We start from the raw sequence: 13,676 nt of genomic DNA, 5'->3' as shown, positions 1-13,676 counted from the left end.
TTGATCTTTAATTATATGTTGTTGTTAATACAGACTTTTCTTACCCTGATACTTTCATGTAGATCTGTTTTTGTTCATTCATGCATAATGAATAATGAATTCATGATGCACTTGATTTGGACCTCATTGATTCTGGTTATTATTTTGCATTGTGACACTCAACTTGCCAACTCAGGAAACATGCTGTATTCTTAGACTGCTGCAGTCTCAAAATACCTTGTAATAGCATCAGCAGTTGCTACAATCTCAAAAGACCACCTTATAACAGCATCAGCAGATCTTGATATATGCAATTTTGTTCTGTTGATGAATTATACAAAATTGATGTTTACACTCATGATAGTAATGTCACTGCATCATAATCATGTTAAGTTTCATATTGACTTAGAGTTCATTGTTATACTTTCAAAGAACAGGTATGTACTGGATGTGTTTTGGAGAGTTTTCATTTAAGTTGTTCTGTTTGATAGTGAAGTTGAAACATTCCTTGCTGTTTTTAAACTTAAGAATGGACATACAAATGATTGATGCTCTTTCTTTCATGAAATCCTGCTGTCTGGCTCAGAATCACCAATAGTGACAACAATCTCTGATCTTTATAGCCAGACTAACATTGGGCAAGCAGGATATTGCATAATTTTCCCTTTTTTTTAATGATGGTTTCACAGTTTTTCAGAATAAGTATTAAGAATTTGCATAACTTTAAAAATGGTGTGTAGATATTTGGGCTGGTAATGGAAATGAGTAACACACACAAGCTGGTCAATCACAAGCCTGTGTCATGCAAAGGTAAAACCAGCATCAAAGGTCATGCGCTGACAGTTAGACCAATGTAGGTGCACAAGATAAGGGCTAGGCGAGTGAGAATTGCCCTGTATTATCATAATAACATACCCAGGAAAATGTACGAACACATCATTTGAGTGATTAGGTTTTGATTTAAGTGACAGGTTTTGCTAAAGTGTTGTGGACTAAAATGATAGCATTCTGGGATTGTTATTGTACAAAGGCCCTAAGGATTATGCTGAAACTTGATGGGACTATTCATCTTTTAGAGTCTAATCATCATGGGTGAAAGTTGGTCATGTTAACCTACTTTTCAAGCTACAGTGACTATTTAAAATATTTTGTTTGTTAAAGTTAGGTTATTTTCTCTGACTGTATGTTGTCCTGAAATGTGATGGGTGTTTTCATTTTGGAGGGTACTGCTTATGTTGGGCAGTGGCAGGTTGTAGTGACAAACTTTTCCTATTGAATCAACTTTGTTAATTGTTTATATTTTAGCTCAGTTTCTCTCTGTCACCACTGTATCTACAATCATGAAATTTGCTAGGTGTATTCACCTTGGAGGGTACTACTCTCTGTGTGCAAAATATTGCTTAGTTTTCAGCATTTTACACACCAGCACTTATGCTAAGCTTTTGCATTGAGCTCAGTTTTTCTGACACCATATTATGTACAGTAATGAAACTTGATGAATATTTTCATCTTGAAGAGTTTAACTCACCACATTTAAAACTTGGTCATATTGACCTACTTTCATGATGATGTGATTAAGTGTTTGCATTTTGTTCAGTGTCTCTGACTTATTTTCCTTATGAAACATGGGTGTGTACTGTTTTAAGTAAAAATAGGTCACATTGATGTATTCTCCACACCGGATTATGCAACAGAAGAGCAGGTGAGACACAGAGCTCTGTTGAATTCTTGTTGAACATGTAATGCACATAATAACAGCCATAACATCATGTAAGGAAAAGGCATACTGTCCAAAACATTATGATGTAATTGTGTGAGTTCTTTACACACTGTTTCTTAAAATAAAAATCATTATTTTCATTTGTGTGATAAACAGAATCTTTTTGTTGAATAATTTGGATCATTATTCATGTTTCTTAAAATTTCATTTGAATTGACACTCATGTGAAAGCCTATCATCCGTTAACAGTTAGTAGATTTTTACCTAATGTGAATTTATGCTTATTATATTTCATGAAATATTTGTTTGTAGGAAAACAATATCTTGACAACAAATACACATGCCACTTATGTTGCATCAATATATATGAATGGCAGATTGAAAATGTCAAAGCAGATATAATATTTTTTTGGGTTATATCATGGGTACGTTAGAAGAATTGATTGGTATGCCATACATATTAGTCTTGCATTAGATTTTGTCTTTAAAATGCTCGTATATTTTTTTTGCTAATATTACATTTTTTCCCAACAGATATGCACAATTCCTTAGGAGAACCAGGGCAGTGACCATTATCCAGAAAATGTGGAGGGGTTACCAGACTCGAAGATACTACAAAAATGTGCACAAGGCCATTGTCAAAATACAGGTACTTTATTCAGCCATCTCTGATATGCTTTTATTTGTTTTAATGCAAATATGCAGTTTAGATAATACATTTTTAGCATTATGACTAACATGTTTGTGGGGTTTTCTTTGCCTCATATATGTTATGATTTTACGATAGAGAACATGACAGTCGTTCTGTTAACAAATGGAAAAATGTAGCTTATCTCATCAGTGAGTCCCAAACATTTCTTTAATGACATGATATTTGGTTCATTGACATAATCACAGTTTACTGTCATGTGAATGGAGATAGGTACAATGTCAGTCATATTAGGTTTTAAAAATGCTTCCCATAGCACATGTATATAATTTTGTCAAACCTGTACATTTTATATTTCTAAAGTTTGTTGCTTAAAGATTTTACTTTTCAGCCATTTAATACCATGTCTGTGTCTAGTCATTTTTAGAACATTTCTTATTCACATTCCTGTAGTATTTGATGATGAATTCTTCAGCATACATAAGGTCATCACCACTGCATTGAATAAGAAATCTAGTCAAGTTCGTATTCATTTTGTTCTGACTTTTAATTTCCTTTATCTAGGATAAGCTTTGCTTTTGATATGAAGTCGTGTAAATATGTAGGATTCTCTATCAGTGCTGATAAACGTCTAATACTAATTACTGCAGTAAGGTTAAAAGGAAATTAATATGGCTTAATCATATTATGTTCATGTAGACTGCAATCCGTGGATTCATGGGCAGGCGATATTTCAAGCAACAGTTGTATGAGTACAAGACGGTAATAATTCAGAGTGCAGTACGTGCCTGGCTTGCAAAGAGACGTTACAAGAAAATCATGTATGGCATCATTAAAGTTCAAGGTCACTTTAGACGTAGACAGGCCAAGAATGAGTTGAAGAGATTGAAGGTCAGTCTTTGATTTTTCTATGTAGTAATAATGAAAAGATTTTTTTTGCTAAAAGAAAATCAAAAGAAATTTAATTCTCAGGTTAAATGTTTTGAATAGGACATAACAATTTAAAATGGAAGTTGAAATAATGTAAAATGGAAGGTGATGTTCCTGCCCTTGATGTGGGAGATTGTAAGCAGTATACCATGATTGGTTCTAGAAACTGTACCCATAGATTTCTGTATATGGCATATCATTTTTTTAGAATTTAAGTTTACACAGAAAAATAAATAATGATGGTAAAAGTAATTTCATTTATTGTCAGACTCACATTAATACAAGTCTGTAGAATGCAGTTACTTTTCTGGCAGCAAAAGTGGAGGTATCAGCATCAACATTTTGTTAAGGTTTTGTTAATGTTTTTCATTTGTGTGTATTTCCTAAACTCCTTGATGGATTCTTATCATACTTGGCATGAATCATTATGAAGCTCAGACAATTCATGACATGCTTTCATGACCCTTTATACCTTGAGTCACATGAATCATTATGAAGCTCATACAGTTCATGACATGCTTCCGTGCCCCTTTATCTCTTGAGGCAAGATCATGCTCATGGAAATTTTGTTCAGAGAAGTTTGTTAAAATGTTTCCTTTGCTTATATTTCCTGAACCCTTTGATGGATTTTCTTCATATTTTGGATTAAGTTATGCTAAGAAAATCCATTCAGTGACACATGCACTTGCTCCGTTTACCTTGGGGTTAAGGTCACGGTCTTAGAAAATCTTTATTAAAAGTTTGGTTGAAATGTTTTTATTTTATTTTGTTTATATTCCTTAAAGTCACTCATGGATTGTATTGATATTTGAGATGAATCAGTATGAAGCTAAGAGACACACACTTGTCCATTTACCCTTGGTGTCAAAGGTCAGAGTCATAGAAAATTTGCATTAAAGTTTGGCTACAGTTTTTGTATTAGCTTGTATTTCTTAAACCCCTGATGGAATTTACGTTGGTTATTCCATTATGAAGCTGAGACAGTCACATACTCAGTGACATGCTTGCTTGCCCCTTTGACCTTATTTTGGTTAAGTTTTTTTAAAATTGACTTATCTTTCCTAAACACCTTGAAGGAACTTCTTTATACTTTGAATTGATCATTATTAAACTAAGACAGTTCATTCAGTGACATGCTTGCATTATCTTCTGACCTTGTGGTCAAGGTCACACATTGTCTACAATGCTTTAAACATGGACATGTCATGCAAACCCAAGCATTTTTGTAATTGTTGTTAGTATTATTAGGTCATATTATGTACCTTTGTCAAATAGCTAATCTGAGTGAAAAAAATGAGCTAGAAAAATTGTTTCCCTTCTAATAATTTTGTTCCTTGTTGAAAGTACATGTGATCAAGGAAAACTTGTAAATTTTTAAAATTCTACCCTAGGCCAGTGTAAATTTTATTCATTTTATTTTACATTGTTGAAAAAGCCATTTTGAGATCAGTTGTTGAAATCAAAGAACACAAAGTTATTGCTTACCTCAGAAAACAAGATTTCAAGAAATAGAAGGAGTTGGAACGTCAAATTCTGTCTTGAATAGCCATATGAAAAGTAATACCCTCCTTAGTGAAACAAGTATTTCTGTGCAGCTTTGTGTACTGTTTACTTATTTTGATGCTGTTGATAGATTGAGGCCAAATCAGTGGAACACATAAAGACCGTGAACAAGGGTTTGGAGAACAAGATCATCGAACTACAACAAAAACTAGATGAACAGGTAAGTTATTTGGAAACTTTTTAAGCTATGCAGCATGTATAGATACATCCGTATGAAGGACACCTGTACTCTTATAGTGCAATACTGCTCTTTGGTTGGGTTCTTTTTAAATGAATGTATAGAATTTGTCTAACTTGTATTAGCAGTTAATGATCCTATATATGCTGACATATAAGTCATATCTAACTGCAAACAACATAGACCTTGATCTATCATTGCATAATATGATGGCAGATCATGGCCTAGAATTATTTTGCTGATTAGTCCTAACAAAATGCATATATATATATATATATATATATATATATATATATATATATATATATATATATATATATATATCTATACTTAGTTTGCATTTTGATCTGACTATACATGGTTGATATTCCATTGGCAGAGGTGTCAACAGCATTGATTTCATGCTAAGATATTTTTGTTACAATGTTAAATTTCGGATGGAGTGTTACCCCATACATTAAAGCAGTTTGTAGGTGAAATCTAGAGTTTTACTTATTGTAGGGCATACTGTTGCTGAATTGTTACACTGATAAACTGGTATAAATTGATTATATGACTAAATGACAATTGAAAAGTTGTTCTTTACTTATTGGTTCCATAACAAATTTAAAAAGTCTCACATACACTTGGCTTGTCATGAAAGAATTATGTTAATAGAATAAATGAGTTCAGTGGCTGTTTTTGGTATGAATCACTGATGACAGGAATTAAGCATAATTGACTATATAGAGCTACATGTCATAGTTCAAGTTTCACAGCACATCAAATGGTACAGCTATGAAAATTATGTTTTCATTGATTTTTTTCTTTAACATGGAGTAAATACGTTGACCTTCTATTCTTAGGATTTTGTAAAAATGGCTGAGGTTAGTTCAAAATTTTATCTTATGGATGCCAAACAAGTTGCTCAAAAGACCAAAGTTGAATCTGGCAATGTTAGTCAAACACAACAGTTACATATAAACACGTTTAAACAGCATTAAGTGTTTGCTAATACATTTTGTGTGTTGGAAGTGGCAGATTGTGATATGTATCAGAGGTGAGCTGCCAATACCCAGCCCTAAGGCATAGTATAAACTAACTTCTGTTTTAATAAATCATCAGAAAGAAATTAAATGTAGATACAGTTGTGACCTTGTAAGAATATTCAGTCATAATATTACTCTTGGCACAGTAATGTTTTTTTAATGCCCATCTTTATAGAGGTTGGTTATATAACGCTATACTCCTCATATCCACCATTGCATTCGTGTAACTAGTCCTGCATTTTTTGTGGATTGTAATGAAAGTTGATAATATTATGGTCATCACCCTGATGACATGCATGCCAAGCACTTTACTCTTGCAGTGTTTACAATTACTGGTCATAGACCAGAACAAATTATGGGATGACTTGTTTGTAGTGCATTCATTATCCATCTGTCTGTTTGTTACTCCTCATCGACATGGAAGATTGTCATAAACTTAACAAATACATTCATCACAAGGTAAGGTTCATCCTAAATGAAAATGGTGCCACTGGTTCAAACATTATGGCAGCTGCAGAGACCACTTTGAAAATCCTGTTGTCAGTATTCCTGCTGAATGGACGCTAATATCAACATGTATTTTCACTAAAAGACTTTTATAGTATCTAGTTCCTCCTCATGAAAATGGTGCCAGTCTGACATCCAGTATGACTGTCACTACAGCTGTCGTGAAAATTTTATTGATATTCATCCTAAACAGAAAGTTAAATTGACTGGGGTTTTAACTACAAGAATTTTTATGATGTATTGTGATCCCAAATGAAAATGGTGCTGCTCTGATCTCCGATAAGGCTGTCATGACAGCCATTTTGAAAATCTTGCTATCGTTGCTCTTCATAAATGGGACGTCATATTGACAAGGGTTTTTCGCGATAAGACTTTTTAAAATTGATTCCTTTCTTAACAGGGGCCCCGAGTGGCCAAGTGGTCTAAAGCGCTCACCGTTAAGGATCACTGCCATCTCACCTCTGCGTGGGTTCGAGTCGCGGGTTCGGCCTATGTTGGTATGTGAGAATGCTTGCCAGTAGCTTCTCGTGGGTCGGTGGTTCTTTCCGGGGTTTTCCCGGGTTCTTCCTCCACCATTAATACTGGCCACCATGTATAGCCTATCTTGTGCTGAAAGCTGGTGTTAAACCCTACAACAACAACAACAACAACAACAACAACAACAACTTTCTTAACAGAGATGGTACCAACCTTACCTTCAGCGTGACTGCTCATGATGGTCTTTTTGAAAATCTTAATACGACTATTCATCCTGTTTGGATGGTCATAATAACACAAGTTATTGATTTGAAGATTATTTTTTTATAATATGTCTAGTTGGTCCTAAGTAAAATTGTTGCTGACCTTACATCCAGTATGACTACCAGATAGTAGTTTTATCACTCAGTAGTTAAAAGAAGAAATGGTCTCAACTTAAGTTCCTGAAAATCTTTTTTTGGCCAGTAGAGCATCAGCCTCTTCAAAGGACTCTTGTTAGAGTTATTGCTCTTACTGACTTGAAGCCTGTTGTAGAGTGTGACAGATCTTGTTAGAGTTATTGCTCTTACTGACTTGGAACCCGTTGTAGAGTGTGACAGATCTTGTTAGAGTTATTGCTCTTGCTGACTCGGAACCCGTTGTAGAGTGTGACAGATCTTGTTAGAGTTATTGCTTTTACTGACTTGGAACCTGTTGTAGGGTGTGACAGATCTTGTTAGAGTTATTGCTCTTACTGACTTGGAACCTGTTGTAGAGTGTGACAGATCTTGTTAGAGTTATTGCTCTTACTGACTTGGAACCCGTTGTAGAATGTGACAGATCTTGTTAGAGTTATTGCTCTTACTAACTTGGAACCTGTTGTAGAATGTGACAGATCTTGTTAGAGTTATTGCTCTTACTGATACCCATTGTAGAATGTGACAGATCTTGTTAGAGTTATTGCTCTTACTGACTTGGAACCCATTGTAGAGTGTGACAGATCTTGTGAACACGGCAAGTCTTGCAGGTTTCAGTGGATCACCGTGAAACTTGGTATATAATTGTCATTTCAAGATGCACATATCAACAAATCACTTTGCCCTCACAAAATTTCTTTTTGCCCATGCTGATGATTGGATTGTATGACAGAATCTTGTAAACTTGTCCTGCAGTTTTCAGTGGATTGCATTGAAACTTAATATATATTTTGATCAGCAGCTAAAGATGCTTATTTTGACAAATCTTTGTGCCTGCTTGAATTTTGTAAGAGCTATTGCCCATTTGGTCTTATAGCTGGATGCAATATATGACTGAATTTTGTGAATGCAGCTACTCTTAAAGATTTTATTGGATTGCTGTGAAATTTAATACATGTTACAGTGATCATCAGAAGATATGCATATTGACCAATAATTTTTCTCACTGTTTTCAGAAGAGTTGTATGCTTTTTCTATAGACTTACGTCCATCATCAGGTAGGGGTGGGATTTGATGAAGTCAGGAACATAGAACTAATTAGAGTCAAGAATATAGAACTAATTAGCGTTAGGAATATAGAACTAATTAGAGCCAGGAATATAGACCTAATTAGAGTCAGGAACATAGAACTAATTAGAGTTAGGAATATAGAACTAATTAGAGTCAGGAACATAGAACTAATTAGAATTAGGAACATAGAACTAATTAGAGTTAGGAATATAGAACTAATTAGAGTCAGGAATATAGAACTAATTAGCCACCATTCCTCTAGCTTTCCTTTTTCTTGTAATGCAATTGACAATATTTCTTGAATGAAAGTTTCTTCTTGAAATAAATTAACACAATTATAACACATTAGGAAAATATCCAGTTCCTTGCAGATCCAGCCGTCCCAAGCTGTAAAAGATATTAACCAAGTATTTTGGCATTTTTTAGCATCACATTTGTCTGCTTGCCAAGACAGAAGTCAGAAAATAGTGGTCTCCCATTGGAGACATCCTTTCAGAGGCAATGCAAATACCATTCAGTATGTGCCTTTTCACAAGCTGGAGCAATCTTTATGAGTTTTCTCATCTCAGGGAAGTATATTCTGTTTGTGTTCTTGATTTTTATGAATCATTATTGTAGATGAATATTTTATACTTTCATCGTCAATTTCTTGACGAAGTAAATAAACCAGCACCATCATTATTACTGCATTGGTAAGTAGCATTTAATACATCTGAACCTTTATTGTGTTTCATTCCCAGTACAATAATTATGGCATTTTCTCTGCCAATTTTTAGCATTCACCTCACTAAAATTCTAGTACAAGACTTGACTTATTTTACCTGTATATGTCATTGATTCCTCTTTTTTATATCAGGTAACAGTAGGGAGGATTACATGCAGGGAATGTAAAAGATCTAAGCTGGCTAAGACAATACCCAGTGAGAATGGCTTGCATGGGATGACATTCAGACCATACATGTGAAATCTGTGCTCAGTGGATAGAAGACAGCAGCAACAGCACTTGGTTCCATGTTCAATCATATCTTGATGGCTATATTGTAACAAGTGGAGTATATCCTGACTCCACCATTAAGACCCCCACCAATAAACATGCCTGGGAGTAATTTTATTGACTGGCCTGAGTACTCAACAAGGCAGATTAACTCTTGCTGTCCAGTTCCATAGCTGTTAAACCTGCAGCTCATAGCCATCTTTGTGCTGCTTCAGGACTACCACAAGTCAACCCTCAAATTTCAGCCTTTGTCTTTAATCTCTCCTATTCCTCTGCCACATTATGGATGTGAGGACCAAAGAATCTACACTTGCACAGGTTCACCAATTCCAGACATCATATCTCAGGAGGACGAGAGAAGTAGGAAAGACCCCCTCCTAGGTATGCAAGTCAGAAACCATCCTTGAAACCATTCTAGTTCGACTTGGCCCAGTTTCCCAGAGCAGGTGATGATGAGAGATCAGGGGAGAAGGACTGGTTTTGACACAGTTTTTCTCCCCAGCAGCCTTTCTCCAGCAAATATGATTCCATGCTCATGTTATTTGTTTCTTACATTGTAGCACTTTACCACTGAATGGCAGAGTCTTTTCCCTGAGGGCCAGTCTTGCAATTCATCTATGGGCTACCAGATTACAATTCTTGACCCTTATCTGCAGGGTTCCCATTCCTACAAATATTCCAAGGGAACTTTACAAGGCAGAAATCATGCAGCAGGAAATAAACACTCCCATCACAGAAAGGGTGATAGAGAGATTTCAGAACGAAAATTTGCTGTGATTTTTTTCTCCAAAATATTCATGGTTACTAAAGCCAATGGCAAGCTCCAACTGGTCATTGATCTAATGTCAGGACATTGAAAACCAAAGAGGCTAATCTTCATTTAGGTCCACTGACTCAGAGGTCAGCCAGCACATTTAGCCTAAAAGTTCATAGGTAATGGAGGCCCCACGATCAGGACTAGGTGCTGATAAAGAAGGAGATTGTGTACTAAGTCTAACCCTCTTGTATGCATACCTTTTTGTATTCCAATTCACAGGTCTTCCTGGAAATTTCAGTGGTTTGCTTTCAAGAACACCATGTACCAGTCTGGGCACTCCCTTTACATTCAGATTTCATTGCCTGAGTCTAAATGACAATTATGAACAGTGTTGCATCTAAACCAACTCCATGTCCACGACATTGAACTACATGGACTAACCTCTGGAAGCACAATGAAAAAAGTCTTTTTTTTTTCTCCATGATAAGAATTCATTGTTTCCTTCTTGCTTCACGTCTGTTTCATTATGAACATAGACAAATCTGGTCTCGTTCTTTCCCAGTACATCATTCATTTGGGCATGGAGTTGAAAGCCTTATTAATTGAGTTTGTCTCCCTCAATATTTGTTTGTCTTGGTGGTTCAGAGAATCAAATTTAAGCACAGAAATTTGTTCACTTCTTTGGTTTTATCAGTCCAGATCTTCTTGTTTTAGGCCAATTGTTCATGAGACCCCTGCAGATCATCCTGTTGAAACTTTGCCCACTCGACCATATGACCAATGTGTTGGATTTTATGAGGTTCCATCTCAACAAATGGGAGGACCTTATGGATCAGCTGCCAAAGTTATGGTCTGCACAAATGTCAGCACCACTTGGGTGAGGTGCCCATCTTCTAACCCCATTCCAGGAAATGAATGGGCTTTGATCCCATCATGACCATGTCCATACACAATCACCTTAGGAGATTATGGCCATATTGAGTGTGCTTTGATCATGAAATTCCCAACCTTTTTCTTGACAGTTCCAGATCCTGTGCTGTCAATCTCCTTTTGCTGAACTAGAATGGTCTCTGAAAATACTGAACCTGCATGCCTGGTTCTACCAAAAAAGCTCTCAGAAAGAATCATTTATGTGAACAACTGGTAGAGATTGGCTCAGGTGAGAGTGCCCCACTTTGAAAGCCTATGAGGGGAAATGGAGAGTTTTATCCCAATAGTATTAGCAGTAAAAGATCTCTCCTAATAGTATGAGCAGTAAAAGATATCTCCTAATAGTAAGAGCAGTAAAAGATCTCTCCTAATAGCCTCAGTACCACAAATAGCTAACTTTCTTCCTATGGCTTTTCAAGGAGAGGATGTTAATCATGACATGTTTCGCTGTTGTGGAAGTGAGAACATAGGCTATTACAAAGATGACATAGACTTTGTAGCAAAGTTTTTACTAAATAGGAACTTACCATGGGTTTCAGCTTGGTTTAATAAGTCCAGCATCAAACCTGCTTCATGGTCACTCTAGCTTCTTTGGGCAGAATCACTCAAAATTATGCCTTGTTTGTCAACTGAAACTATCTACAGTTCTGCCATGTTGAAATGGATTCTTATAATGGTTCCTAGTTTCAGTGCTTAGAACAGGCTTCCAGTCAAGGTGAATTTGTGCTTGTTTTGAAACTGCTTTCTTCTTTGTAACCTTCTTCCCAAAGGTATCTTCAGGACCTTGTTAAGTGGTACCTGAAACATACAGAATTAATCAGAAGAGTTCTTGCTTGTTCTTACAACTTAAAGACAGAAGTGACAGTATTTCAGGCTTTTATGTCCTAAATCTGTTGGTTTTTCTAATCAGTTTATAATTAATTAATCTAAGACTGATGAATTTGCTACACATATTGTCTCACCAACATAGTGAAATTGTTCCTTTGTCCAGCATCATTCAGGCCGTGGAATTAGAGTCTGAAATTACATACTTCAGCTTTTATCTCTGAGACTTTTGATCCCAGAGAGCTCAGTTTGACATGGTGGGACCTATATCAGCTGCACAACTGGCTATTTCCAGGGTCACTTGTCATCTTCATAAGGACACAGGTTATTCTACTTTCACTGATGCCCAACAGCAATAATTGTTTCCGAAGACAGTGTCTAGTTTTGGACCTTTGCAGATCCTAAACTATGCATCACACAAAACTCAAAGTTGCTTCGCGTATGTTAGAGACCAGAGACAGAGCCAACTCAAGAGTAAGGGGATATAACTCATGCCACCTTTTACCTGTTCTAGCTGATTGGATGTGATGACAATTCCTCAGTTCCAGGGAAGACCACTCTCATCTGACTTCCATTTTGGCAAGCTGACATTTAAGTACTTTTATTGATAAAACAAATTAAAGCTGTATTTAATGTCATTGTTTAGCATGGGATAATTAGATTTGGAAGGTACTGGATGTTCTACTAACATAATATGATTGGACAGGTATTTATGAACAAACGCTAATATTTTTGGTAATGAAGTATTTGATATTGCTTTTGAAATAAGAAAGAAATTTATCAAAGAATCTTTAATTTTGATATTGCTGTCTTTAATACTAGCAATGTTTTTCCTGACAATGAATATCTCAATTTCCAGAAAAAGATTGCCAGGGAGAAACAGGATCTTGAAATCTACAACAAGCAAATACAAGAGCAGTTAGTTAAATATCGTGCTGACAGTGAGGTCGTAGAGAAATCATCTAATCGTATTGTTGATCTAGAGGAGGAATTAAGGAGAGTTCGGGCCGAGTTGGAGAATGAGAGAGAAGAGAAGAAAGACCTCATATCAGAAAAGGAACTCATGAAAAAAGAACATCAGAAGGTGGGCAACTAATTTTCTTGATCATTCTTCCTTGAGCTTCTGAACCAATGCCTTTTTTAAGACATACTTTTAATAGCATTTTTGACAAAAGTTTGTTGGATTTGTTTTTAGAATCTTCCTCTAGGAATTATGTTAATCTGTATGGGCGGTATATGTTTTGTGACAATTCTTTCTTGGGGTTGTATATATTCAAGCTTGTGTTGTTAAGTATAAAAAGTAGGCTTTTTGATGAAGATAATGATGATAAAGATTAAATAGAATTCATTGTAACCATTGCAGGTTATGAATATTTTGTCAGAGGAGAATAACAAGTTGAAAGCAGAGCTGGATGAGGCCAACCGACGTGTTCAAGAACAAGAGAAGACTCTTGAAGGTGGGGTTATCTGCCAAATTTTAATATTACTTGAGACACTGCATTATTGCTGAGCTGATTGTGTCTAGGTTATTTCATCATGCACAAGGTATTCACAGTAAAGATTTAATTGAACTCTTTCAGAGTCTTTGTTTAGTCTTAATTTTTATGAAACTTTACCATGTTTATTGGTCTTGATACCAGTTACATTGAATCTTACTCTTAAAATGACAAAGA

General features: G+C 35.6%; 1 protein-coding gene across 2 annotated transcripts in view; it reads left to right on the top strand.

Moving 5' to 3' along the window:
* The window catches only part of LOC149794490 (unconventional myosin-Va-like), a 232,575-nt gene that overhangs the window by 86,492 nt on the left and 132,407 nt on the right, over window positions 1-13,676 (top strand). For both annotated transcript variants that reach the window (XM_089968738.1, XM_089968737.1), the window contains exons 21-25: window positions 2,234-2,348; window positions 3,048-3,239; window positions 4,912-5,001; window positions 12,863-13,087; window positions 13,367-13,460. In XM_089968738.1, coding sequence (XP_089824864.1) covers window positions 2,234-2,348; window positions 3,048-3,239; window positions 4,912-5,001; window positions 12,863-13,087; window positions 13,367-13,460 — 716 coding nt within the window. The remainder of the gene's footprint in view (window positions 1-2,233; window positions 2,349-3,047; window positions 3,240-4,911; window positions 5,002-12,862; window positions 13,088-13,366; window positions 13,461-13,676) is intronic.

Source organism: Sinohyriopsis cumingii, chromosome 8 (assembly GCF_028554795.1).
Source record: "Sinohyriopsis cumingii isolate HCF-2022 chromosome 8, ASM2855479v2, whole genome shotgun sequence".
Taxonomy (NCBI): Eukaryota; Metazoa; Mollusca; class Bivalvia; order Unionida; family Unionidae; genus Sinohyriopsis; species Sinohyriopsis cumingii.
This window is presented reverse-complemented; position numbering and strand designations above follow the sequence as displayed.